The sequence below is a fragment of the Salvia splendens genome, chromosome 20 (genome assembly GCF_004379255.2).
Source record: "Salvia splendens isolate huo1 chromosome 20, SspV2, whole genome shotgun sequence".
Classification (NCBI taxonomy): Eukaryota; Viridiplantae; Streptophyta; class Magnoliopsida; order Lamiales; family Lamiaceae; genus Salvia; species Salvia splendens.
Genome location: NC_056051.1, coordinates 8383280 through 8410560, shown reverse-complemented (window position 1 = coordinate 8410560; position 27281 = coordinate 8383280). Strand labels below are relative to the sequence as shown.

The following is a 27281-nucleotide window of genomic DNA, read 5'->3' as shown; positions in this document are numbered from 1 at the left end:
CGATGTAGAGGAGGACGATTCCATTGAGGAAGTGCCGAAGGTCATCGCCTCATTCCCTGTTGTTCAAGTGCAATCAAATTCTATTGTTGAGAATTGTTGGGGCAAGAAAGGAGATGGTGCTTACACCGGTTCGCCCATAATTGCTGGTGCCTATGTGGATTTGAATATCAGTGATGTTACAAGTATGAATCATCGATCAACATCGCTGGATACCGATCCAAGGTTGATCCCTTCGCGCAATGACATGCTGGATTCGAACATTCTTGGAGGCGTGGACAAGCTTGTCGTTGTGGCGTGGAATTTTGCCGACCACATTGGGTCTCCTTTGTTTATTTTTTATGGGGATGATGGGAGACGTTCGCCTATTTGGTTTGCATTTGATCTAGGAGGAGAAGCCTCGCCAAAGTTGTTGCTTTCAACTCTCGTCGTTGGTTCGTGATTTCCACCTTGAGGACAAGGTGGATTTTAACCGTGGGGGGAGTTGATACGAGTCTTCTATTATTATTATTATTATTATTATTATTATTATTATTTTGTTTAGATATTATAGGGATTTAGCATATCTTTTTTGTATCCGCACATATTATAAATATGTGTGGAGTTTTCCATAATATTCAGTCTATCAATCTATGAAATTATCGTTATTTTGGCTCAATTGAGTAGCAAACAAGAAACACCTCCTAAGGTTACCGACGAGGCTGATCTCGCGCTCAACCGCCCCTCCGCCTTTCACGTCGCCGACCCAAATGCTTGGGCGCTCGACAACGACGACTCTCGTTTCTTGATTGTGTGTGGAATTCGAACGTTAAGGAAGGCTATCCTTAATAGATGCATACAATATTCTCTATCGTTTTTTTATGAATAAATAATACTTACTTTGTCCCCAAAGAATATGCACTTTGAGTTCGCACAAGTTTTAATGCAAAATTGGTGAGGGTTTAAGGGAGGGATAGAGAAAAAAAGTACTAATTAAAATATTGTTAGTGGAAAATGGGTCTCACCTTATTAAATAGAAAATAGTTTCCAAAATTAGGATGTGCATAAGAATATGCAAAAATACCATATTGTAATGATTCAGTAAATTTTTATTTTCGATCTCTGACAGATGAACTTCTTTGTCAAAAATACATTTTTTAAAAATCTAAAATAAGGCCATCCGCAATGGGGCGGACGATGGCACGCCCATGGCGCGCATCGTCCGTGCCCGCCATCGTCCGCCCCATTGCGGGTGCGTGACATAGGCCGCGGACGATCGTCGCGCCCTATACTAAGGGCGCGGAGTATAGCGCGGATGATGCCCATCGTCCGCGCCATCGTCCGTCCCATTGCGGCCTACGCGGACGATAGGCCATCGTCCACGCCATCGTCCGGCCCACTGTGGGCTACACGGACGATCGACGCGGACGATGGCACGCGATTTCATTTTTTTATAAATAGAGTTCATTTGTAATTTCATTTCACGATTTCACTTTCAAAACTTATTACATTTACATAATTACTACGAAATGGATTCAAGTCCCAATAGTCCTATGTTTAGCGGAGAGGCGCGTTGGCCGGGTACAGAACCCGGTGAATATCGTTCGTTCGACGCCGACACCCAGTACGATCCCGATTTCAGTACGGAATCGTACGGGTTGTCTGACATGGAGCCGTTTCCAAACCGACCAAGCGCTCCCTCCCGCCGTGACGCCGCAGCGGCCGATCCCGAACCCGCCGCGACCGCTTCCGCCTAATGATGTCAATGTAGCCCGCAACCTATGGGCTGGCCCGAATAACCCGCCAAATTTATAGGGTTAGGGCTGGAAATTTCTAGCCCGATAAAAATTAAACCCGATTAGCCCGCACCCGATTAACCCGCGACCCGTTAGGGCTAGACCCGAAAACCCGATGGGCTGGCCCGAAAACCCGATAAAATTTCTATTATTATATTTTTTACTCCTAATTCGACACTTCATTGATTAATTTTATAATATAGATAACTAAAAAATAACTTTCAATTTTATATTAAATATACAAATTTTATATTGATTTTTTTATTAATATAATAATTGATAAATAAATTAAAAACTTCAAATTCACTTAAAAATTATTTAAATTTCTAAAACATGCATTATAATTTCACGAAATATCTCAAATATTAGTATTTGATCATGTTTATGATTGAGTTTGACCATATATCTCAAATTTATCATAATTAAATATTTTACATTTTATGAATATAACTAATTTTCATCATTATTTATTGGATTGATCGCATGTTAATCTTATCGGTAGCAACCCGATTAACACGCCGGGCTAGCCCGAAACCCGAGCTTTTAGGGTTAGGGTTGAACTTTTACCACCCGAAAGAATTCACAACCCGATTAGCCCGCACCCGATTGACCCGCAACCCGAGTAGGGCTGGCCCGAAACCCGATGGGCCGGCCCGATTGACATCCCTACTTTCGCCCCAGCCAAAAAGAAGCGGAACCGGCAGCGGGCGCAGAAGTTGCCGCCTCCCGGAAATTGCGATGAGTACGCCCCCAGCCGTACGAACTACACCGACGACGAAACCCTCATTTTGGCCCGGTGTTGGGTAGATATATCGGAAGACCCGATTTTCGCGAACAACCAGAGGCAGGTCGCGTACTGGGAGCGCATCGCCGGCCTCTACAATGAGGCCAAGCTGCCGACCGCGTACAAGCGCAAACGTGAGCAACTCCGCAAGCACTGGGATCAAGTGAAGAAACAAGTGAACTTGTACGCAGAGGAGTTCGAGAAGTTCACGCGGGCACAGGGGAGCGGCGAGAGCTTGAGTGACGTGCGCGCTAAAGCGCGGTTGTCGTACCGGTCGATGTACGGCGACTTCAAGCACGAGGCCATCTGGGCGCTCTTGAGGGACAAACAGAAGTTCCAAGGTGGAATTCTGCACACTGGTGCGCCGAAGAGGACGAAGACCACCGAAGCTGGTGATTACACGAGCAGCGGCAGCGGCAATCACACGGTTGACCTCAACCGGACGTACGTGGATGAAGGGAGTTCCGGCACACCGATGTCCTCCCGGCGTCAAGGCTGCGAAGGCCAAGGGGAAGGCGGCCGCGACCTCATCCTCGACCGCTGCAAACCCATCTCCGTTCCCGAAAACGCTCCCGACCCAAACGGCCACCGCGTTTGAGTCGTTGGCAACAGCGTCGATGGCGAGGACGTTATTGCAGACGCACAAGGCAATCAAGAAGTGTACCGACCCCGACGAAGCCGAATATCTCCGGGCGTTAATCGATGAGCTGCGTCGGAAGTTGGGAATTGCACCGATTTAGTTGTTTTTTTTGTAAGTTGAAAGGTGTAACTTTTTTTTATTAATGCGTCGCCATTTGTTATTTAGACGTTTTTTATTTACTCGTTACTTGTTATTTGAAAACATTTAAATTAATTAAACAAAATAATAAAATGATGATGTGGCGCGCCATAGGGCGCCCCACTGCAGGTGGGGGGAAGGAGGATAAAACTGATGACGTGGCGCGCCATAGGGCGCCCCACTGCTGATGCCCTAAGACACATGATAGAATTCTAACGGTCCAACTCATCATTTCGAGTGCCATTAACTTTAACACGTTATATTTAAAAAAAATAGACATTAGATTTTTTTTATCTTGCGAATTTCAAAAGTCAAACATCTTTACAATTCACTCCAACTATCGCTCAATCGCACAATAAAAGGAAGACCTAGATATATACTGATTGGATTGCAAACGATTGGTAAAGAATTAGAGTTTAGTTTTCTGAGTTACTTCCACCCATTAATTGTTCACTTTTACCATTTTTGTCTATCCCACATTAATTGTTCATTTTAAGTTTTTACCATAAATAATAAGGGGTCTCTCATTCCACTAACTTATTACATTTCCACTTTATTATAAAACTAATATATAAAAGTGAGACTCATATTCCACTAACCTTTTCAGTCCACTTTCTTTTATATTTCTTAAAATCCGTGCTAGAATCAAAATGAATAATTATTGAAGGATATAGAAAGTATATTTATATCAATCTCATATTTTATTTCATCCCTATCTCTTTGTCTAAGTAGGAGGGAAGTTTCCATTTGAATGCCTACAAATAAAAGAATGCTTCTTTAGGCTAAATCTATTGAGAAAGGAAACTGATCACCTTTTTGGCTATACTTTTCTAATACCAATAACTTCATGTCTATTGCATAATCAATCTTATGTTTTATTTCATTAATATCTCTAAGTAGAGGAAGTTTTCCTGTGAATCCCGTACCAAAAAGAATGCCTCTTTTGGCAAAAAGTAGTGAGAAAGGAAATTGATCACCCTTTTAGGCTTTAGCTATAATTTTTTAGTACTACAATATATACTTGATGCCTATTACATAAAAAACTAGAAAGCTTTAACATCAGATTCCTATACAAAAAAGCAATCAAGAAGTTTACCAAGAAAGATTTATAGGTTGGTTTCCTCACTTTTACCAAGCCCAACGATCATTTGCTAAGATCCAAGTCCAAGGCATATAGCGCACGTGACACACTGCATACAGCCACGCGGCTGCGTCCGTGGCCTCGGCCGGGCCGCCGGCGGCTCGCGTTTGGGTTCAACCGTTCATCTTAGTCCACTATAATTATTAAATGAAATAATTTATCCTATTTTATTGTACATGTCTAATGAGGCTCTCACCACCAATGTGAGATAATTAATCCATTGATTTTTCTTATAGCTCCTTTATAGCTCTCTGTTTTTGTGACCAACTTTAATCCATTATTTTTTACTCATCGAGAATCAGTTTAGAGAAAATGAATATATCACGATCATATAGTCCGAAAGTAGATCGTCTCTTATTATTTAATTTTAAAAATTAAATGTTCCTTCACATGTGCGACCCGATCAAAACCCTTTGACTGATCATGATTCCAACATGAGCACATACCTAGTATTTTACTTAAATATCCCTTATTTCTTTCTTTTCCCTTAATTTGCAGTCAAGATTATTTTAGTTGAAGGGGATGACTATAACTTATTACTACTCCTTCATATTCAATCATTAGACATAATCTTTCGGACGAAATGCCCCGTAATTGACTTATTCTATGATTGATTGATGGGAATTAAAGAGACATGTTTGTAATAAAAGTTGGTTGTTGTTCAAACAATGCATATATATGGTTGAGGGAAGGACCATTAAAACCACACATCTCCATGTGATGACATGTGAGCCATAGGCTTGTATTTAATTTTCCCACAACATAGATAACTTAAGCACCAACGTGATAGATTTGAAAGCTGGTTTGTGGTCCTCTCGTAAAACATATCGGATGAACATTAATTCTTTATATTGATGGAATCAATTTAATTTTAAGATCTTTTTTGAGTTCACATCTTGTATATCCATGTCATATGCTAGCTAATAGGCCAAATTTGTCTTTATTCTATGACTGGTAAGTTATCGACACTTCTGATAATTAAACTCAACTGGTTTTTACTATGGGACAACGCATGATGTTCGTATCTATTTATTATGAAAGGTATGGATCAAGTTGGATTAAGAACTCTCTACTGAGTACAAGTGTGGGATGCAAACGATTTGTAATGATCTTAGGATAAACATATCACACATGTTTGTGTAATTGTGTGTTGCTAACTACTTTCTCCGTTCCGCTTAATAGATGCATTGATTTTCTGCACTCGTTTTGGAAATAGTAATAAATAGTTAAAGTTGAGAAATAATAAAGTAAAAGAAAGAATAATGTGCAGACGATTAACATGGAACAAAGAGAGTATATATGATCAGAAAGTATAGATTAAACGTAGCTAGTGTCTTCAAACACGGGATCAGTACATTCATTGTTACTCGCCAAGTATATATGTTGAATATCATAAAATAAAAAAATAATAACAACCTATAGTACTGAAGCTCATGAGATTAATATAAAAAGTAAATTATTAATATACATTATCTATGGTAGTGATGTATGTCCACAACAAAAATTGAGTTCACACATGACTAGTGTGATTTCACTTTGATCAAAGAGTAAGAATCACAAAAATTCCTCTGTTAACCCCCCTTCACGTGTGGGACATGTGATGTAAGTGGTCACCCCAATATATGTATAATACACATATTTTCCAAACATAATGCGTGCGAATATTGTACCCCCACTCCTTAGATTCTCCAATATGAAGTTATAAAGAGAAAGAAAAATGAAGAAGCCTACAATCGAACCATAGATTCTCCTAAAAAAAACATCTGTACATAAAAATGTAATGGATCCCACAATATCTATATAGGTTTTATTACACAAAACCTATCAACATTACACATCTTTTTCATTCCACCATCAAAATACTTCTTCATCTCATATATAAATACCCTTCCAACCCTTCACTTCAAAACATATCACAACTTACTTCAAATCATCACAACTTACTTCATTCCAAGCGACATGGCTGGCGTCTGGGTTTTCAAGAACAACGGGGTTATGCAGCTCGTGGAGAATCCCGGGTCCGAGTATGCTGAGGGTAAGCGCGGTGCCTCCAAGCAGAAGGTGTTGGTGCACCTACCGTCTGGGCAAGTGGTGTCCTCTTACAAATCCCTCGACCAAATTCTCCGGAATTTGGGGTGGGAGAGGTACTACGGTGGCGACCCCGACCTCTACCAGTTCCACAAACACTCCTCCATTGACCTCATTTCTCTCCCCAAAGACTTCAACAAGTTCAGCTCCGTTTACATGTACGACATCGTTGTCAAGAACCCTAATCTCTTTCATGTCAAAGACATGTAGCTTCCATTCCGATTCTCTTAAGTGTGCTGTCATGGGCTTTAATTTGTAAAGTTATTTCCAAGTGTGCTTTCTAGGATGGATAAATCGGTAGGATTTTTCGTTTTTTTCCTTCTTCTATGGACTTTGTCATGTTCATAATTTTTTCTTTATTTCATCAAATCGACACTTCTTGTTGGACTTTGGCGTCACATTAGTTTAGATGAAATCTTGTAATGTTTCTTTTGTGATGTATGTATAAATTGTGAATTTTGAAAAATATGTTAATCTAAATCAATATCATTACTGTTTTAAAATATTAATATTCCATACATTTATTTTACTGAATAGTATGGAATTTATATAATTACATTTGTTCACTTGCTAAATTATTAAAATAAAATAAGTAAAGTTGTAATACGTGACCTTTTAAATTAATATAATTAATTTTGTTTATTCTTATCAAAACAAACTCATCGTATGTTTCATGATATCACAAATCTATTGGTCATGTTAATTACTCCCTTCATCCCACTTTAAGTGGATCATTTTTATTCCGGCTCAGAATTTTATATAGTGTTGTTTTGTGAGTTAAGTGGAGAGAATAAAGTAAAATAGAGGGAAAAAATAGAGAGAATGGTGTTTCTATTTTAAAAAATGTGTCATTTAGAGTGTGACATCTCCCATAGAAAAATGGTTCACTTAGATAGGAACGGAGTGAAGTATATTTTAGACTTATAATTAAAAAAAAGTGCCATAGATTTATTGACCCCCGCATTTTACTCCATCATTATTCATTAATGTTTCCACGTACAATAATTGGTAGGTCATATTTTGATTTTGCATGTTCCATGCAGCAACAAAAATGGACTGATATATTATTACAACGTACGAACCTATGACAAATTAGGGTACGAGAATCATAAACTTTTTCACATGCAATACTTTCTATTGTAGAGTACACATCGTGATTGATTGGCGTTACGTGACATTAACATATTTTATATCTCGACCATAAATATGTGATTGAGAAATCGTATGACGTGTATAGAGTGAGAGACGCATAATGCCATAAAGTAATGACTAATGAGATTTTTATATGTAAAAACGTACGTACTACTTCTTTAATTGTTCATATTTTCTCTAACAATGTAATAAACGTACTATATCAAACCACAATAAAATTAACCACACATATTTTAAAGAATGGAATTATTTGTTCCAGGATTCAACATAGGTGTTGCATAAATTCACAATATATCGTTGTGATTGAATGACCGGAAATAATTCTTCTTTTAGTTAACCTTGTATATACATTTGTTACTAACACAAGGAAGATGCATTCGATACTCTAGGAGTTTCCAAGATATGGGAAAGAAATAAAGATAACATAGGTGATGGATGACATTTTTGGAGGCTGAATCTCGTGATATAAACACTTGGAACCCCAATCCAAAAAAAGTAGTACTCCATAGTTCTTCACGTGATGTGGGGTAGTATTTATATATTCGACTTATGAATGATCGACAGCCTCTCAAATTTCATTTCATAAATATTGTTGATCCCAATTGAAATTTCACATTTCCGAATTATTTCGAATCAGTTTGGATTTATATTATCTAAAAAAATTGAATATTTGTATCCGAGTCAGATTGATCAATTCGATCCGAAATTTGAATTGGATATGGTTTTCAAACTCAACTAGATATTAATGATTGTATGTGGATCAATGCTATATTTCAAATAAATAATTGCATAAGTTCAACTATAAAAATCCGGCCCATGTGACTCAAGTGATGGCCTAAGCCCAAAGACAACAAGAAAATATAAAAATGAAAATGCGTGGAGGTGGAGATAATAAAAATAAAAAATTATTAAACCGGAAAAAGTGCTCACGATTCACCCGCGTAGCAATTTCGTTTGGTAATAGCGAACAACTGGAAACCCTAATCGGAACTGCCTCTGCGACGACGTTATCTGCTCTGGGGAGAGAAGCAAAATCCATCTATGGCTGATGAGAGCGTGATCACGCCGTCAGAAGCTAGCCCCGTAGCATCCGCCGGAGATGGCCACAAGAGGAAGCTCGAAGATTTTGACGCTCCTGAGGTTGTTACGGAGTCCGAGAACAGCTCGGATCGTGAAGCGGTGAAGAACGGATCGCAGGAGGAGGGGAATGGCGGTGTTGATGAATCTGAGACTAAACGGCCCCGTTTGGAGAGCAATGGGGATAATGTTGCCGAAGCTGATGAATCAGGTGGTTTTAGCTGATTGGTTTCTCTGTTGTGAGATTCTGCTGTTTTCTTCATTTTTCAGCTATGCAGCCTTGCGAGGTGTTAGTATATGTGTGTGTGTGTGCGCGTGCGTATGCTTTTGATGCACAGTATTGTTACACTGTCTAAGGTTACATTTCCTAATTCATTTATATATATTTTTTTCTAAAAATATTACAGTGAAGTTATTTACTTTTGAAACTATATGACTACAATCTGTTTACAATAGGTGCTACTATGTGTTGATATATGGGATGCTGAGCTTCTATCTTTCAAAAAAAGTTGAAATGGAGACTTTTCTAACTGTATTCGTTTAACTTCTTAGCAGTTCCACAAAATGGACACACGGAAGATGAACCTGAAGAGGAAGAGGATCCTGAAGAGGATCCTGAGGAGGAACCTAAAGAGGAGAAAGAAGACGAACCTAAAGAAAAGTCTGAGCTGCCTGAAATTGAGGATACTAACGGCCAGTCTGTTGAGGCCCAAGAACTTGTTGAAAAACCTCTTGAGACAGCCACTGAAGAAACAGCTCCTAATGACAATGAGAAAACTGATATTGGAAGTGTTGGAGAAGCAGGACAACCAAATGAAGAATCTGACGTAGAGCCATCCAGTCTTCCGAGAGAAGGGGATGTTCCAGTTGAGTCTGCTGACAGGCAGCCAGGTTCAGATACAATACTGTCGCGCAAAATGGAGGTTCCTAATGACAAGGTAAATAAATGGTGCAATTTACTATTTATATTTTGTGCCTTGCATTGTCCCATCAGTTTCTAAGCCATAGCCTGCTCTCTATGTTTTTACATTGTCGTGGATACTTGATCAGGGTGTGGATAAGTGTTTCTGTTTTACGGGTTGAGTGTTTGACCTTCTTTGATAAAAGAAATCTATCTGAATAAGTATTTAAACCATGAGAGCTAATTTGAACGTCTTGCACAGTTGCACCCCTGTCTGATTTACTAGCGCATTCTGTCTCTCTCCCAGTGTTCGTTAAATGTTTTTTTAGCCTAGTATGTCTGCAAAATGTTGACGACTATTCTGAAATTTGTCAAAATAATAGTTGAGTTCTGTATACTGCAACTAATATATTGTAGACGCCTTTAAAAAGTGCTTTCTTATTTTGTTTTTCAGGTTGGAGTTCTTATAGGCAAGGCAGGGGATACAATTCGTTCCCTGCAGGATAATTCTGGTGCGAAAATTCAGATTGTGAGGGATGCAGATGCCGATCCACGAGCTGTATCTAGGCCTTTGGAACTAGTTGGAACCTTGGAAAGTATAAACCGGGCAGAAAGGTTGATAAAGGACGTGATTGCAGAGGTTGGGTTTTGTTGTACTTACTGTTTGATTTCCTGGAAATTATTTCTTGTATTCCTGTGCTCTAAGACATGAATTTGGAACTGATTCTGTGCTGTTAGGCTGATGCTGGAGGGTCTCCCTCACTTGTTGCTCGAGGATTCAGGACTGATCAGGCTGCCAGTGGTGGCGAGCAACTTGAAATTCAAGTCCCAATTGAAAAGGTTTGTTCTTGATCTCTTATCTGCTATCTCTTTTTCTACATGCACACATACCTATGTGTGTGCATATGTTTTATATCTATGTATTGTACTATACTTGTGGAAATGAGTTTCTAATCTATGTACTGCTACTTTAGGTCGGTTTAATCATTGGGAAGGGTGGAGAAACAATCAGAAACTTGCAAACAAGATCTGGAGCTCGCATTCAGGTAATAGATACTGTATAACTGCTGATAGTTTTGGTTCACTTGCTGTAGCCAAAAGTTTAAGTCTATTTTTGTCTGCAGCTAATACAACCAAATGGCGCTGAAGACCAATCTAGTGAGAAGATGGTCCGTGTGACTGGTAACAAGAAGCAGATTGAGACTGCAAGAGAAATGATTAAAGAAGTTATGAATCAGGTTTGTGTAGATGTTTCTTCTTCTTTTATGAGCTTTCATTTAGACTGGTGCATGTTGATTTCTCTCCTCTTAATGCCCGGCAGGAATTGGTATCCCTGAATGAGCATGTGGAATTACTAAGTGCCATTTTTGCATGTTGTGCTTGTTCTGAACTGGGTGATATAATGACCTTTTAATTGTATCTTTCTTTCGCAAATTCATGTAACTTTCTATGCAAGTATGTTGTCTTGGTACAAAATTGAACATTAGTATGTCTGTATAGTATATCTCTTCGGCATGGATTCTGTCTATTTTATTGTTGAATCTTTCATAAATAACACTTTTGGCTGTGTGTACTGCCTAGTGTTTTTATAATCCAATGTTAAGGCCTTCGTTGTAGAATATAGTGTGATAGATAACTGGACACTCCTGGCTGCTTCCTATTTCCTTTAATATATTTCTTCAGAGAATATTATAGTATTTGCTTTCTGTTGCAGATTGACTTACTTAAGGATGATAATTTAGTAAAACTATAATTGGTTGTGGGTTATACATGGTGCCCACATGTTTCAGTCTTAACATATGCTTTGTAGAATTTGCTATGTTTGTTTGATCTAAATAAACTTTGATGTCATGCCATTGATGATAAATAAATTGGGCATCAAAGCAACCTGTAGATGGTTTCATTGGACCCACTTAGAGTGTGATTGTGAGGGTTTTGCATCTTAAACTGATGCAGTTCAGAATAAGATTTCCGCTGCCATGATTTATCTGTCTTGAAGGTGCCAATTTTTCGAATTGGATGACTTAAAAAATGCAGATTTGGCTTTTCTTTTCACTTCCAGCTCGCATTGCCTTCTTGGTGTACCAATAACAACCACTATTCTCTTGCGTCACCAGAAGAGAGGTACCGAGCATTAAACCTCGACATTGCAGGATGTTTATAGTTGGTAAGATTGCTTTGAGACTTAGAGGCTGATAATAATACTACTAGTGAGGCTATATGGCATGCCTTATATCATATTTTTTGGACTTATTGGAAAACAATGCCTCACATAGTGAAATTGTCTTCGTGAAGGGGTTTGGATCTATACAATTAAATCAATTCCACTTGGTGTATTAGAGAACATGAAAGCTGTCAATTTTATGTATGCTTAATTGGTTATTGGTAACTAGGCTAAATGTTTAGACTTATCATTCTGTTTTGTGTTCATTTGTCAGTTTTTTTAAGCTCAAGATGAAATCTCTTTTGATTTTGTCCTTTAAATTGTTTCCTGTGAGTCTGTGACACAATTATAAATGAGTTCCCCAGCTAGAGTTGTTTACTTCTTTTTTACTTTTTTTAAAGCTGACCTGTTTCTGAATTCTAATGATGACTGGTTTGCTATCCGAAACAAGTTTTTAGTGAATACTGAATAGTGTGCTTGTCTAGGCATCTAACCATTGTCAGAATTAGTTCTCTTGAAGGAAAAGCTTCCTTCTTCTTGTTAATTGTGAATCACATGGCTGGCTTCTTCAAGGCTCAGCAATTTCCGTAGTGAACTTAGAAATAAGGTAATAAGATATATTTGGGGACTTTGTACACCATAAACCCAGAAGGAAGATAAATGACTCCCAAGTTACATACTGCTGAAAAGGTTTAGATTGGATTTTCGTATGTGACCACACATGTGTAATTGTTGCATCTTCGCTATTTTCTGTTTTTTTATTATGATTGAGCTCTTGTGAATCCAGAGTGCTTTATGTTCTTTGATTATTTATTTGTCACTTCTTTTCGTTACTGTTTAAGCCTCTGACGCTGTATAGCTTAAACATGTATTATGAGCTATTGCAGCTTGCATTTACGTTTTTCTGGGGTGATCTTCTGGGGTTATGCTATCATTTTTTATGCTACTTATTTATTCTTACTCAATTTCTATGCATAGACTGTAAGACCATCACCTCTCTCTGGAGGATACAACCAGCAGGGATATCGTCCACGTGGGCCTATTGCTCAACAGTGGGGACCAAGGGGCTCTCATCATGCCTATTTTTCTGGTTACGACTACCCACACAGAGGACTATATCCTTCTCAGAGTTCACAATATCCTCCTCCATCATACGGTAAATACGCTCCCCCACAGGCTCCAAGAGGCAACTTCGGTCCAAGCTGGGAGCAAAGACCTCCAGCATCTATGCATGGACCTCCTCAGGTTGGTGCTATTTATATATTTTTGGCTGATGTCTTATATCTATTTGGTATCAGTACTTCCTGGACTGTGACCTTCTATTTGGCGACCCTTCATTTACCAGGGCAGTTACAATTACGGGCAGCAGCATGGCCCAGATTACAGTCATTCAGCCCCTTACCCTCAAGCACCTTCACAGCACTATGGACATGGGTATAATGATGCTAAATATGATCATCCTGCTTCAGCACAACATTATGGCCACATGAACTCTCAGCCAACACCGTATGCTCCAGGTGGTGCACACTCAGGTTACGGTAATCAGGACCAGTACGGTAAGCCACCCATGTACGGACAAGCACCTCATTCTCAGCCCTATACTCAACCTAGGCCTACTCAACCTGGAGAAGTGCCTTACCAAGGTCCTGGTTCAGCCACTCAACCATACGGTCAGAACATACCGTCTCAGCAGTCTTACCACTACGGGTCAAATGCACCTATGCAACAAAGCTATCCTCCATACGGGGGTACCACTGACGGATATGGCCATCCACCTGCCACAGCATCTGCTTCTGCATATCCTCCTCAAGGTGGTCAGCCTGGGTATGGTCAGCCAGGAGCTCAACAGCCACCTGCATATTCTCAATCAACACCTGCAGCAACAGGTTACGGTTCGTACCCCACTGCTCAACCTGGTTATGCCGAGCAACCAGCTGCCAATAATACAACATACGGGTATCAAGGCCCGACAGATGAGGCCTATGTTGCTGCTGCCCCAGCCACAGCAGCTTATCCCGCAACTGCTACTGGACAGTCTGGTTATGCTCAAACTCAGCCTACATATGATCAGTCTGGTGGCTATGGAAATGTGCCTCCAGCAGCAGCTGCTTATGGAACGAGTGCGTCACCCCAGGCTGCATATCAACAATATGATTCTAGTCAGATGTACGGTGCACATCGCTGAATTTTGGTTATTGAAATCAGGATGAGAGCGAAGGAGGTATTTTAGAGTGGACTCGATAGCTGTAGTAACTTGCTGACTTCCAAACAGTGCAATCCAGTACCAGTAATGCTCATATATTTGATCTTATGATTAGTTAAAACATGTAATCGATTGTCGTTCTGATTACTTTCGTCTTGCTCCTGGAAGTTCCTTCTCCGGTAGGCTCCATGTTACAGAGATTCTGCAAAATTTGACATTAAAGCGAATGGCCGTTGAATCTATTTCCTATTTCGATTCATACTTTCGTGATTTTTATTGTGGCTATATATTTTAAGCATTTGTGCAACTGTCCACCTGGAGAGTTTCATTCTGTTTCAAGTCCCTGCTCTCGTGTCGTTCTATTTGGTGCTTCCGAGATGGGCCATTTTTTTTTTTTTCCATTTTTCGAATTCTCTGAAAATTAAGGTTGCAAAGAAAAAAAAAGAAAAGACTTTTGATTCAACCAATGTTCAATATTGTTAAATCATTGCACTTCACTATATATAGCATCAGATGTACGTGCATACCTCAATCGTTTGAATTCTTATGATAAAGTTGAAGGTATATATAGATAATGGAAACGAAGAGTATCATACTATAGTTGGTTGGATGAGCAAAACTTCGAAAAATAAATTTCACTCGTGGGGTCGCAACAAAAAAGAACTATTGCTTTTGAGGAAGCCACTGCTTTCTCAATTCTGAGAATGGATTGTCGATCATTTGCTCAAATGAACATTAGGGCAGCTCGTCTACAAGAATGGTGGAATCGTTGCCAACCCCAAGCTCAACAAGGGTTGCCATGTCATCTTCAAGCAATATAGGTAAGAGTGAATCCTGCAAAACCAATAATATATAATGCTAAGAAACTGGTTCTATAAGATCAGTAGATCACACATGATCCAAGCAAAGGAGGTTGCATTGAATCAGACGTTCCTGTGGTGAGCAATTAGCTATGAATAGTTGAAAATTGTCAAATCACATGCTCTTGCAAATACTTGAACTGAGAGATCAGTAACAGTGAATGGAATATTGAATTCGAAGGAAGAAAAAGGGAACTGAGGCGATTGTTCAATTTCACCGAACCTCTTCTTTAAGAAAAAGTATAGGCTTGACGGATTTTAACTTGAAGAAACTCAAGCATAAGTTCTTCAGCTTTCCAACCTGTTCAAAAGTGTGCATGCATTTTAACTTAAGAAAGCTCATTAAAGGGGAAGACGTCTGTGAGAAACTGGTAGTAGAGCTATCACCGTGGCAGTAGAAGGCAGCTTTTTAACAAGAGGGGTCTTCTCGCCCATCGATGCTCCAACACATTTTAAGGAAATAGCTGCATTGGCACATTTAAACTTCATAATACAATTTATATCATAAAGATTATTGATAACAAAAGGGTCGTACAAATCAATCCAGAAGCCATCTTTTGAGGGCCCGATGCCTCTGTTGTTGGTCTTTCATCATCAAGTCCATGGATCTTTTTAAGCTCATAAAACCTGCTTATCAGGTTCATAAAATTGGATTCACCAGACAATTAATTTAAGATGAAATGCCACTGATAAATTGCAATTTCAGCTCTGTAACCATTGTTTAACTTTCTTCCTTGATTTCTCTTTTGCATTATTCCATTACGATTGATTGTCAAGCATTATGTATGGGAAAAATAAGTGTAGAGAACAGGAGCCTTGGATAACAAAACAAATTGTTTCATGATATCAACTAGCAGGATTTGTAAGAGCTTGCTAAAACTGATGTTTACCTGGGATGGAGTCTCCTAATTTCTTCCAGGTCACCATTACACTTTGACATGACCAAACGAACGTACCTGCATGTAAAACAATACTGAATATAATGCAAGCCGAAAGAGGCTGCTTTCTCAGTTTTCAAGCTTTTAATTGTTGTACTCCTTACACAAACACCTTTTGTGTAATTATAATAAAAAGCTCTCCAACGTCTTAAACCACTAGCAATTATATGACGCATGACAGGAACATTGGGGGAAAATGATACCTAATTTCAGAGTCCTCTCGTTCTCGAGGACCAACCTGTAACAAAGAGATGTACAGACATGACCATTACAAGAGATCCCCACCCTTCTATCACCCAAGAAACAAAATACTACTAAGTATATGGAGCTAACCTGACTTCCATTATGCAATTCCATTTTTGCTATACGAGCAATAATGACAAATCTAGCAACTCCACCTTTCCCTACATCTGCAACTGGATTCCCAGAAAGTCTAATATCCTACACAGAATATATAGCAATTACCATCAAGGACGGGTATTTCACAACGAATGAACAAGTTTTATCTCGGAAGAAGATTAAACGAACTAAAATGCCTGCGCAGGAAACATCAATAACTGTGAAGTGAATGAGCTGCACTGATATGAACATTCAAGAGTACTACTTACACAAACACCTTTCACTCGATCCTAGAAGTTTTCCGAACATTTTTCACAAGCTCCTAGAAGTTTTCCAAATGATTATTCACAAGCTCCTAGAAGTTTTCCAATCATTTTTCACAAGCTCATAGAAATTTTCCGATCATTTTTCACTAGATCCTACAAGTTTTCCGATCATTTCACAACCTTTAAGGATATATTGTCCTGAAAAGTAATGCTCACCATCAAGTTAGGGAATGAGTTGAGTGAATCAAGAGATGGCAGGTCTTCAATGTTGTTGCCCCCTGAAAACAGTGAGGAATAAGACCCTTCTGAATGAAAAAGGTACTAATAAAAGAGAGTCTGCATTATAGAATTTAATGATTGTACCAAGATAAAGGCTACGCAAACTCTTGAAAGGTATACTACTCCTTTCTTGAGACCCATTGCCACATTCATTGGATGGTTGATCCAGTTTACCACAATCAGGGTACGAGATGCGATTCAAATTATTGTTGTTCAAAAGGAGCTGCTCCAGTCTAAAACATAGAAACCTCATGTAATCTTAGTAACAAAGCAGACTGTTGCAATTTCTATTAAAATTTTTAAAAAATATCAGAACATTCCTTCATCTTCACTACCTGCGTATCTGGGAGAATTTTACGATCTCATCCCACGTTGATATACAATTGTTATCAAGGTTAAGCAGTCGTAGGGTATCAAAACCTTGGACAAAATCTGAAGACATTGGCTAGACAACGGACAGTAAACAAAATAAATTATTGGAAATAAGGGAAGAAACGAAGAAATAAAACAAACCAATGTATATTGGTGATCACTGAATACTAATGACAGATATGTGACAAACTTATAATTAAAAACTTTCTTGCAGCGCAATGTAGTGTAATAACTGCTTACCGTTATTTTTCTGATATGATTTCCCATGAGATGTAGCTCTTCCACTTGTGGGAGTGCATCCTTTAGAGCTTCCACCTGGAATTTGAAATGACTCATGCTTATAAATGATTCATTTGAGTTAGAAATTTTTTGAAAACACCCAAACTCCAAAGCATTACCTGATCCCAAAGGACTCCAGTTTGGTTCAAGACTAAAATGCGAATGTTGCTTAGTTGGGGCATGCAAAGTATAACAGGTGACATGGAATCATTGGATAGATTAAGTGCGGTTAGAGCAGGTAATCCTTCACAGATGATGCTGATATCCTGCGATGACAGCCACAAAAAATGACTTTTATCCAACAATGACTTTTAAACAAGGAATCCCCTAACATAACCACATCTGACTAATTGATAGGTGCATAGTGTAACAGGAAAGGAGCACATACATTCCAATCAGAAAGTAGGTTTCCAGTCAAGTCCAGCTCTTTAAGATCTGCCGAGGAAATATAGAATCCAACAAATATAGTATTACAAAGACGCAGACATATCGAGATATATAGGATAATCTATACACAGCCATAAAAATATAGGAGTCTCTGAGTGAATAAAAGATGACTTCAGGCAGTGTCAGATTGATAGGAATGAATCACAACATAGGCCAAAAAGGGCCATATTCAAGAAATAACAACTTACTAGGTAATGTCGAACTGATCTTGTCCCTAGGTCCAGGAAAACTGACCCCCAAATAAGACAAGGATGCACTAGTCAACTCCTCAAACCGACTAAATTTGTCTTCGATTTGGTGTTTCCCAAGAAGCTCAACGGTCACCTTTTTGTTTCTTGCAGAAAGGACATACATCTCATCTAATAGCAACAGTGTGCAAAAACCACATTTCAGAAGATATTTCACAAGAATATTAAAGTTAATAGTTAAAGGAGAAAGTAAATAAATTTCAAGTGGATTAAATATAACACAGTAGTGAGAAGATAATAAGTAAACCACAATTACCAAACAGTTAAATATCACACCAACAACGAAACAATAAATAGCAGCAAGCCAAATTGTAATTGAAACCACATTTGCAGATATTAGCATAGCTGCAACTTGATACATTATTGGATCTTATTTTGTCATTCAAGTCATATACTTATAATTGTATCTATCCTAAGTTGCTATAGATAAAATAAAGGCTTCACCTCTGGAAATACGTAGTAGGAGTACTACATTTATGCACAATCATCTCAAACAATTTTGATTAGCAAACAACTAACCGCGTTGGAACTTCCTTTCATTTGAGCTACATACCTTCTTCTTCTTTAGTCGATTGAGCTCGATAGCGAGTTTCGAATGCTTCCAAGAGCGAGACGCCGGAGCTGAGATTGTGAGATCGCACGAACGACGCCGTATGAAGGCCCCTCGCCGTGAAGTATCTGACTCCATTGTGCGATCCGTCGTGCTTGCCTTGGCCGTCGGCATCCCAATCGACTCCCACCCAATCACCGCCGTAACCCTCCACGGGGCCCACGTACCTCACCGTTCCGACTCTTCTAGGCTGCCCAGCAAAGTGCACCCGCTGCCCCACCCGGGTCGGATCGCTTGAGTTCTGCATCTTACATCTTACTAAATCTGAACTAAATAAATGGACAACTAAATAAGTGAGGACTGAGTCTGACCGAGTAAAACTCTCTGTATTTATGTTCCGACCCCTATTGTTTACACATATGTCAAATAGATCATAGCATATAAATTGCTGTTGCTGGGGATGGGGCCCTTTCTTCTCAATTCACAAACCCTAACCTCAAATTCCACACAAAATTATGGCAGTACCGAAATCGGATGGCTAGAAGAGTTTCTTCAGAGCTGTTTGTAAGCAGTATGTATTGCTCCTGCTCTCTTACTCTTAACTTTAGCTTATTCATCCCTTTTTCGATTTTGATTTATTCATTGTTGATCATCTTAATTTGGTCATTAGGGTTGTCGTTTTACATAACTACTGGAGAATTGGAGAAGCTTTTCTCGCCCTTTGGTTTAATTGAACAAGGTAAAAATTTGTTATAGTTTAGACTCTTATTTCGTATATGTCTCAGTTCATAACAACCAAGATAATATTTGTGTCTTTGATATGTGTATGTTATAGATGCAGTCATGATACACCTATTTTTGAATAATTGGTTGTTTTTCTGAAGATAGTACTATTTCTTATGTTTTTAGACAATGTCGTTTTTTGTATGTTAATGTTGCAGTAAGGCTTGTCAAAGATCCTAGGACCCAAAGGCCTAAAGGTTTCGGTTTTGTCAAATATGCACGTGAGATAGATGCTAAAAATGCACTCAAGGCTATGAATGGCAGGGTAATCGCCCTTTTGCTAAGTGTTGCTATGCTCCATGTGATTTTTGTGTCATCTTTTGAATTGCATTCTTGCTTTTTGAGTTACTTTTGTTCTTGTAGACGATTGTGTATTATAGATTGTAGACTTGTGCTTCATTGGTCAACCAAAGTTTCATCAATTCTATTTTAGATTATCCTCCTTTATATGGTGGCGTGGACCATGAACTGGTTCTCAAAAATGACCTGGTTTTAGGAACAAAATGAAATATGTCCTTTACATGTATGATTGGCGCTCTTGATCTCTGCTTTCAGTTTTCTCGTCTTTCGCAATTTTGATGTAGACAATGTGATTAAATCCAACACTTGTGAATGTGCTCCTCTCCATTTCTCCAATCTTCATATAAAGTGCATCAATAATATCTGTGTGGAATTACCTTATCTGAGTCACCCAGTTGTGTGGAAACTGCAGGTGGTGAATAGCCGGTTGATTTTTGTAGAATTAGCAAAAACTACAAATCCCGCAGAAACATCTTCCTGATTGCACGATAATTTTCTTCGACACAGTATTGGAGACAAGTATCCTGACATAGATACCTCTGAATCAACATGGGAGAACTCTTGGCATTTTCTCAGTCAACTCTGCTGTTACTACCCCGGTCTCCCATATGCTATTCAAGGAATCATCATCTTCTCACCTGTTTCAGCCTGTCATCACTATCAGTAACTACACCACCCAGCACTCACCTGTCAAAAAGGCTTAGCAACTTTCCCACGTCTAACAGTGGGTGGAACCAGTGTTCTTGGAGGACTGTGCCTGGAGTCGTCTCAGATTCCAAGGTGCCTACCACCTTTACAGTTGATTCAGCTGGGGAAGGCATTGATATTCTACCAGACTCTGGTGGATCCGATGACAGCATTGGTGGAGGTGGTGGCAACGGTGGTGGTGGTGGAGGTGGTGGCAATGACGGTGATAATGGAGATGGGCAAAATGAAGATCAAAGCCATGAGAAAAAGGGAGGCATGTCGATGTTCCAGAAACTGACACTAGGCTACGCTGCCTTAGTTGGATTCGGTGGAGCAATGGGATATCTCAAGGGTGGAAGCCAGAAGTCACTAATTGCGGGTGGAGTGTCCGCATCAGTGCTGCTTTTTGTCTACGCAATGCTTCCATCAAACCCTTTTCTCGCATCTTCAGTCGGTCTTCTTCTCTCTGCTTCTCTTCTTGGAGTGATGGGACTGCGTTTCAAGAAGTCAGGGAAGATCTTTCCAACTGGCGTGGTCTCTTTTGTTTCGCTAGTCATGACTGGGGGCTATTTCCATGGAATTCTTCGTGGTCTACACTGATCAACAAGCCCGTTGGCTTTTCGCTTCAACAAGCAGCAGCGAGTATCATGTTTTGTTGGATGAAACTGTCTTTTTGTTATGTAAAACTCAATGTTGCTGTATTATGTCCAACTGAATCATCTCCCTTGCAATTTATCTTATAAAAGACTATTTATATTCGATATTTAGCCTTTCAAATAACATTAGAATCCTGTTGATTCCAAGATTATGAGAGACTTTACCTATTTTATGGATAGATATAATTAGAATGAGGTTTTTACACATGAACAAATTCATAAATCCACGATGAAAGACAAAGACTAGTGCCATTAATTTAGGGTTTGGTGTGAGTGAACTATGTTATTTGTTAATTTTCCAGATTTTAGGAAGTGTTTGAGACATGCAAAACACAACTACGGCCTACGAAGATCTATGCAGTAGAAAACATATTTCACTAAACCACAACAATATAGAATAAATATGTCTCATTTGGAAATAAAAAATTAAAAATCATAAGGAAGAGAATGTTAATGGAAAGAATGTTCAAGCAAACATTGCTTTGAACCTTTAATTACACTAGATGGGCATAAAGCATAATGTACTCAGGTTTATTTCCATCTGACAAACTATTATCTCTTACAAGAGGGTCTCCAAAGTAGGGCATTGACCCTTGGGGATAACAAAAAGTAGTCCAAAGAATTATTTGTTTGAGAGTATTGTGTTTTTTTGCTACTCAACTCTCAACTGCAAAATGACAAAAGTGTGGAAAGTGCTGGGCGCTTAAGCAGTGGACTCCTTCAGGTATGCAATGAGATCTGCACGGTCCTGAGGCTTCTTCAATCCTGGGAAAACCATCTTAGTGCCAGGGATATACTGCAGGGACAAGATGAAAGAGATATCAGATACAAAAAGCTGACTCAAGTTGAGTATGAGAAGGGTAATGGTAGTTTAGTCAAAAGGAAAGATGGAAAAGTTGACCCCAAGGTTTCATTCTGTTAGGTCTTAGTTTGCATTTGCTTATTAGCTGAATTCATGATGCATCCTCACTTGAATACTTGTCTAACTAACCATGTATCACAAAACAGGAAACCAATGATGTCCAGGGTGGTCTAATTAGTAACATGATTCTGTTAACAATGAAAACATATGGTTTTGACATCCTAATAGGGATATTAACAAACAACATCATAGAATAATATGTCACCTTCTTGGGATTCAACAAGTAATCATAGAGAGTCTTCTCTTCCCAAATGACAGCCATGTTCTTGTTAGCAGCAGAGTAGGAGTAACCAGCTGTAGTTCCAGACTGCCTTCCGAAGAGACCATTCAGGTTAGGCCCTGCAAATTTAAGCCTTTTAATGCAGCATCCAAAACAGAACAACATGATTTCCAGATTATTATTCAGGCTATATAGCTCAAGCCCGAGGCTGCCGGCATCATTCGTTTATCAATCTTCGAACTAAAACCTTTTAAACAAGACAGCCTACAGGTCTTAGAAATGCTACAATTAGTGAGCATAATGTAGCAATAACACCCAATCTACAAAAATACAATAGATTTTCCGTTCACAATCATCCTAAAATATGTATGTAAGTATCTGCGAAGAAGTAAAATTCTACACTATGTTGCAGCTAATTTATTGATGTTTTCTAGATTCCAACTAACTTCACATTAGTAATTAACAATCCCAATAGCTAGCTCAAAATAGGAATTCAACACAAGATGTCTCCAAACCCAACCAAAAAAACAGTAATAATATATACAAGAAAGAGCATCCATTAAGAAAAATGTGATGAGATCTAGAAATCGGAAGCAGAGAAAGAGAGTGTTGAGTACCTTGTTTGTGGCCAGCTCCTTTATCGACGGTGTGGCACTGAGCGCACTTGGTCTTGAAAATCTTCTCTCCGACGGCCTTGTTTCCAGGCGGCGCTTCATCAAACGACGCCATCTCGATTCGCTAGAATTTAGAGGTAGAGAGAAATTTGTAGGGTTTGTTGTTTGTGAAGACCGACAAGGCGAATGTATCTATGAAATTGCTTGGGCGGCGTGGAACTGTTTACTACTCCTAGTTTCCTTTTTCTTACACTAGTATTAACACACCATGCCCATCCACAGGATATAAGAGTTTTATAAAATAAATACAAAATAAAATAAATAGACAGAAAATATGTGTAAGTAAAAATAAACCATTAGTTTATAAGTTTTGGAAAATTTCTTTGTAAAGACCATTAACAGTGGAACCACGGCTACTATCATCATCATCATCTTTACAAATCAAAATCTTCAGACCTGCACAATTCGTAACTCTAGATATAACAACATATATCTGTCCATGACTAAAGATTGATTTTCTTAAGAATAATCCCACATGAGACAAAGATTGACCTTGACTTTTGTTGATGGTCATTGCATACGACACAGCCAAAGAAAATTGTCTTCGCTGAAATTTGAATGACAATCTTAGATCAAACGAAATCAAAGACATTTGAGGAATCAAAACTTTATGCCCAATATTATGGCCACCCAACACTTCGAACCGATACACCTACATTAGCTACACAAAAAAACTTTGAAATGGGAATAATTCAACCAAATCACACACTAATTAAAAAAACTAAATGATATATTTCTCAATTTATTTTTAATTAATATACACATTTTAAATAAAAACATTGCATGCAAAAAATAAGGCAACTAATAGATGTAAGACTACAACCCAAATAATGTGTTCCAAACAGTCCAAATAAGAATATATTAAAATGTCAAACAAAATACCCCAAATAGATTAAAAGATTGCCCAATTGTTAAATTAAAAAGATCCAAAAAAAAATTTTTTGACCTAAAACGTTTTAGCTACAATTAATACCACTACATTAGGATATTGTATAAAAGATTAAATTAACTAATACTAATGACCCTAATCGTATTCTGGTTAGAGATACAAAAAAAATACCCCCTCTCTCTCCAATCGGATACCCAAAAGACTACCCAAACCCGTCACCGCCGTCCCTCGACAACCACAACGCCGCCTCCTGCCAATCTAAAATGCTGCAACACACATCTGCCTAAAGCACTATCAGATTTGCCCTATTCCGCTATTAGAAGAGACTTCGAAAAGTCAAAAATCGAGAAAAGATCAGAGAGCAGCGCGACGGAAACGATGGAGCTTCCGGTGAAATCACGAAACAATCAACGGCAATCAAGACGAAAAGGTAATCCAAAACTCTATCCCAACCCTATAAATTTTTTTTTGTCTAAACGATTCTCACAAATTGGTAAAACTGCTAGCAGGAATGAGGCAACAAAACTAAGGGACCAGACACCGCTTGAAGGCGGTTGAACATCGACGGGAGAGAAAATCAACTACGGTCGTAAACAGCCGAAGGTTTTTAAAATCCTTTCCCAGAATCATCTGCCTATTTGTAAATTATTTTCAAATATTGGTGAAAATATAATAAATCTAAGCAAAAAATCGAAAGGATTCAAAATTAGGTTTAAACACCTATTAGAAAAATGTATGACAGCTTCAAAAAACACATAACAGAATTGTTTTTTGAGTGCATGTTAAAAATTTAGACATAATAGCTTCAAAAATGGAAACAAATCATACATGTGTCAAATATTATCTAGTCAATATTTTACACTTAAACAATAGCTATGTATTATTTCAAATATTAAATTTAAATCTTTTTTCAACAGGAAATTCAAACAGTAACAGCTCAAAATAAAAGAGAGAATAAGAGACAGAAGCATCCAAAGATATTCAGAAAATAAGCAGATGAGTACCTGAACTTGAATGTTTTAATTGCTGAGATGACATACTCTTAAGTATTAAAGATTTTTTCAATTCTTCATTCATTCAGGCCTTGACAATTGAATGCAGTAACATATTGTAGGATAATATGAAGGCTAAGAGAAATAAAATTGATGAAAAAAGAGAAAGATAAATGATAAACATAAAGCTGGCATTTTAAAGGTTTAACTACACATGTCACGCCTGCATATTCTAATGATGGAAAACGTGGTTGATCGCGACTAGATGAGGGTTAAAGAAGCGATGAAGAAAGGGGAAAATCAACACAACTCGACCATAGCTCAAAATGAGTTAGAATAGCTCAAATAAAATCACAATATCATTTCGACAATTAGCAACTCGAAACAAATATTATCTCAACAATAATTGCCAAAATAAACAATATTCAACGGAAGCATTCGAGAGTAGAATACTATTATGTATGAAGACATAATATATTCAAAAAAATTTATTTACTATCTTCTTCACTTTCATGCTCAGCACTCACCGCGCTCGTCACCGCTCAACCTGCACATAGGAGAAACACATACAAGGCTGAGTACTTGATGCACTCAGTGGACTCATGCCGAAAACATTTTCAATAAAAATATTTATCATGCCATTAACGAGTGACCTTGGGGTTTTAACTTTGAAAGGGCCCGAGTCACTAAAACATTTCACCAACATCATCATCAACATCATCTTCAACATCATCAACATCACCATACCATATCTGAACATACATGACAAGGAATGTGACCACATTCCAAGCCACTAGACCGGCCAACTCAAAGAGATAGCGCACAATCTACGAGGTGTACACTAGCCTGAGTAGGGACTCACTCCCTAGTCAGACCCGAATTCGATTAACCATACATGGCAAAAGCCATAGGTCCCATAGCAACCCAAAAATATGGCATGATAAACATATTTCGCAAAAATAAATATACTTAGGACATAGTCCTTATTTAAAAGAAAGCCCACATCGTTCGTTTAATTTTCTGAACTTGAATTTGCTTACTTCAACTGCAATTTTGTCCGCAGAGAAATTCCTCCTTGAGCCCATGCCTGAGCTTCCTATCTCCATCGGCTCCATCTTGGCCCAACATGAAATAAAACATCCCACCACTTTTTCTCCTTTTTGATTATCAAAAGCACAAACATTTACTACTCTGTCCAAACTTTGCCCAATCATTAAAATTTAAGATGTCCAACAAGCCCAACTTTAAATCCTTTCTCATCTAAATCTCTTTGGCCCAAAAATAAACCCCAAGAAACAGCAACCGGCTCCTCATTTTCATAAATCACACTAATCTCTTTCTCCTGCTCAAAACAGCGCCTCTGGCAACTCCACGTCTCTCTTACTGATTTCAACATCGAGCTCTCTCTACTGCCCCGCTGATCTTCTCCCTCGCGTTTGGCCTTTCTCTCTCGCTCTAGTTCTCGCATCTCCGTCCCTCCGTCGTTTCTCATCGGTGACTCAGCGCTGTCACAGGTGCTGCCTTTCCCCTCCATCTCCGGGCATCCGGTCGGTACTGTCCTCGTCAGAAACCATTGCTGACATCTCCTTACGCCACCACTGCTGGATCGTTGCCGCCCCGCTACAACCACTGAAAACGCCGCTGCTGAACGGACATTGCTGCTCTGCCGGGACAGCCTGTTGCGCTGCTGCTGCTCGTTGTTGTTCGCTGTCTCTCTGTGACAATTCGCCGCCACTGCCGTCTCCCACTTCTCCCCCAATTTTGTTTCTCTGCACTCTCTTTTTTCCTATTTCTTCAATTCTTTGATAAACTCTTCTTTGCACTCTCGACTTCTCTGTTTCTTTGGTATTGTGAAAGTTGTGAAAATGATTGTGATTGTGAGAAAAGATTGAGGCTTGTTTGCACTTAAATAAACTGCATTTGTTGGAATTTCGGTAGAGATCTTCTCCATATCCACCTTTCGGTAGAGATCTTCTCCTATATTCATGGGGGAGTGGTAACTGATTTTGGGCAAGTAGTACGTGGAGAGGGAGTGGCTGATTTTGTGAGATCCGATTATAGTTTGCATAAGAGCATCCACAATTGCGGACTTCGAAGCGGAATTCCCACGGACGTGGCGGAATTCCGTGGCGGACGTCCGCCATTAGGCCACACATGCGCGGGTACGGAATTCGGAAGAGGACGTCACAAATTAACCAATTTTCGGAAGTAAATAATTTACGAAATTAAAATTTCGACGCGAATACGGAGAAAACGAACACACTTTATTTTCAAAAAAACATACTTCATTAAAAAAATACATAATTAATTAAAAAAAGTACATTATTTTTAAAATAAAAACTGGCTCGTACTCCTCGGATCCATCGCCGCCAGTTCCCTCGCCGTCACCGCCGCCGCCACCCTCGCCGTCGCTATCCGTCAGCGCGTCGATCCCCAAGTCGATGCGCATTTCCTGCATCGCACGTAACAAGGCGTCGTGTGCGGCGATGCGGGCATAGGAGGGGTTCTCGGGATCCGGCT

At 38.9% G+C, this 27281-nt stretch overlaps 5 protein-coding genes and 1 long non-coding RNA gene across 9 annotated transcripts; 4 read left to right on the top strand and 2 right to left on the bottom strand.

The window, feature by feature from the left end:
- Positions 1 to 6345: 6345 nt before the first annotated feature.
- Positions 6346 to 6952, top strand: LOC121781809 (flowering-promoting factor 1-like). Its single transcript, XM_042179507.1, has one exon. It carries the CDS (start codon positions 6435 to 6437, stop codon positions 6771 to 6773), a length of 339 nt encoding a protein of 112 aa, XP_042035441.1. The 5' UTR covers positions 6346 to 6434; the 3' UTR covers positions 6774 to 6952.
- Positions 6953 to 8609: 1657 nt separating this feature from the next.
- On the top strand, positions 8610 to 14319 carry LOC121782345 (far upstream element-binding protein 3-like). Of its 2 annotated transcripts, none has more exons than XM_042180135.1 (8): positions 8610 to 9003; positions 9345 to 9730; positions 10148 to 10333; positions 10432 to 10533; positions 10668 to 10739; positions 10818 to 10931; positions 12836 to 13102; positions 13203 to 14319. In XM_042180135.1, the coding sequence occupies exons 1-8, from the start codon at positions 8757 to 8759 to the stop codon at positions 14040 to 14042; spliced, it is 2214 nt and encodes a 737-aa protein (XP_042036069.1). In that variant the 5' UTR covers positions 8610 to 8756; the 3' UTR covers positions 14043 to 14319. The 2 variants fall into 2 exon arrangements, with proteins under 2 accessions (XP_042036069.1, XP_042036070.1); XM_042180136.1 differs by having other exon boundaries at positions 8611 to 9003; positions 9348 to 9730.
- Positions 14320 to 14500: 181 nt separating this feature from the next.
- LOC121782422 (tubulin-folding cofactor E-like) lies at positions 14501 to 18999 on the bottom strand. The gene is made up of 15 exons (XM_042180265.1): positions 18642 to 18999; positions 18029 to 18199; positions 17782 to 17828; positions 17513 to 17659; positions 17355 to 17429; positions 17078 to 17187; positions 16827 to 16975; positions 16680 to 16741; positions 16192 to 16299; positions 16062 to 16096; positions 15811 to 15876; positions 15456 to 15547; positions 15308 to 15384; positions 15144 to 15221; positions 14501 to 14894 (listed from the first exon to the last, which is right to left on the bottom strand). Exons 1-15 carry the CDS (start codon positions 18943 to 18945, stop codon positions 14796 to 14798), a joined length of 1620 nt encoding a protein of 539 aa, XP_042036199.1. The 5' UTR covers positions 18946 to 18999; the 3' UTR covers positions 14501 to 14795.
- An 83-nt stretch (positions 19000 to 19082) lies between these two features.
- Positions 19083 to 21171, top strand: LOC121782423 (protein FATTY ACID EXPORT 2, chloroplastic-like). Of its 3 annotated transcripts, XM_042180269.1 has the most exons (4): positions 19083 to 19209; positions 19309 to 19377; positions 19580 to 19686; positions 20134 to 20342. In XM_042180269.1, exons 1-4 carry the CDS (start codon positions 19173 to 19175, stop codon positions 20200 to 20202), a joined length of 282 nt encoding a protein of 93 aa, XP_042036203.1. In that variant the 5' UTR covers positions 19083 to 19172; the 3' UTR covers positions 20203 to 20342. The 3 variants fall into 3 exon arrangements, with proteins under 3 accessions (XP_042036203.1, XP_042036202.1, XP_042036201.1); XM_042180268.1 differs by lacking the exon at positions 19580 to 19686 and having other exon boundaries at positions 19109 to 19213; positions 20134 to 21171; XM_042180267.1 differs by lacking the exon at positions 19580 to 19686 and having other exon boundaries at positions 19138 to 19209; positions 20134 to 21171.
- Positions 21172 to 21514: 343 nt separating this feature from the next.
- Positions 21515 to 23075, bottom strand: LOC121781839 (cytochrome c). The gene is made up of 3 exons (XM_042179541.1): positions 22824 to 23075; positions 22192 to 22325; positions 21515 to 21860 (listed from the first exon to the last, which is right to left on the bottom strand). Exons 1-3 carry the CDS (start codon positions 22933 to 22935, stop codon positions 21768 to 21770), a joined length of 339 nt encoding a protein of 112 aa, XP_042035475.1. The 5' UTR covers positions 22936 to 23075; the 3' UTR covers positions 21515 to 21767.
- A 161-nt stretch (positions 23076 to 23236) lies between these two features.
- LOC121781840 lies at positions 23237 to 24845 on the top strand. Its single transcript, XR_006046193.1, has 3 exons — positions 23237 to 24199; positions 24279 to 24372; positions 24687 to 24845. It is a non-coding gene; the product is annotated as an uncharacterized LOC121781840 (long non-coding RNA).
- The last annotated feature ends 2436 nt before the right edge of the window (positions 24846 to 27281 follow it).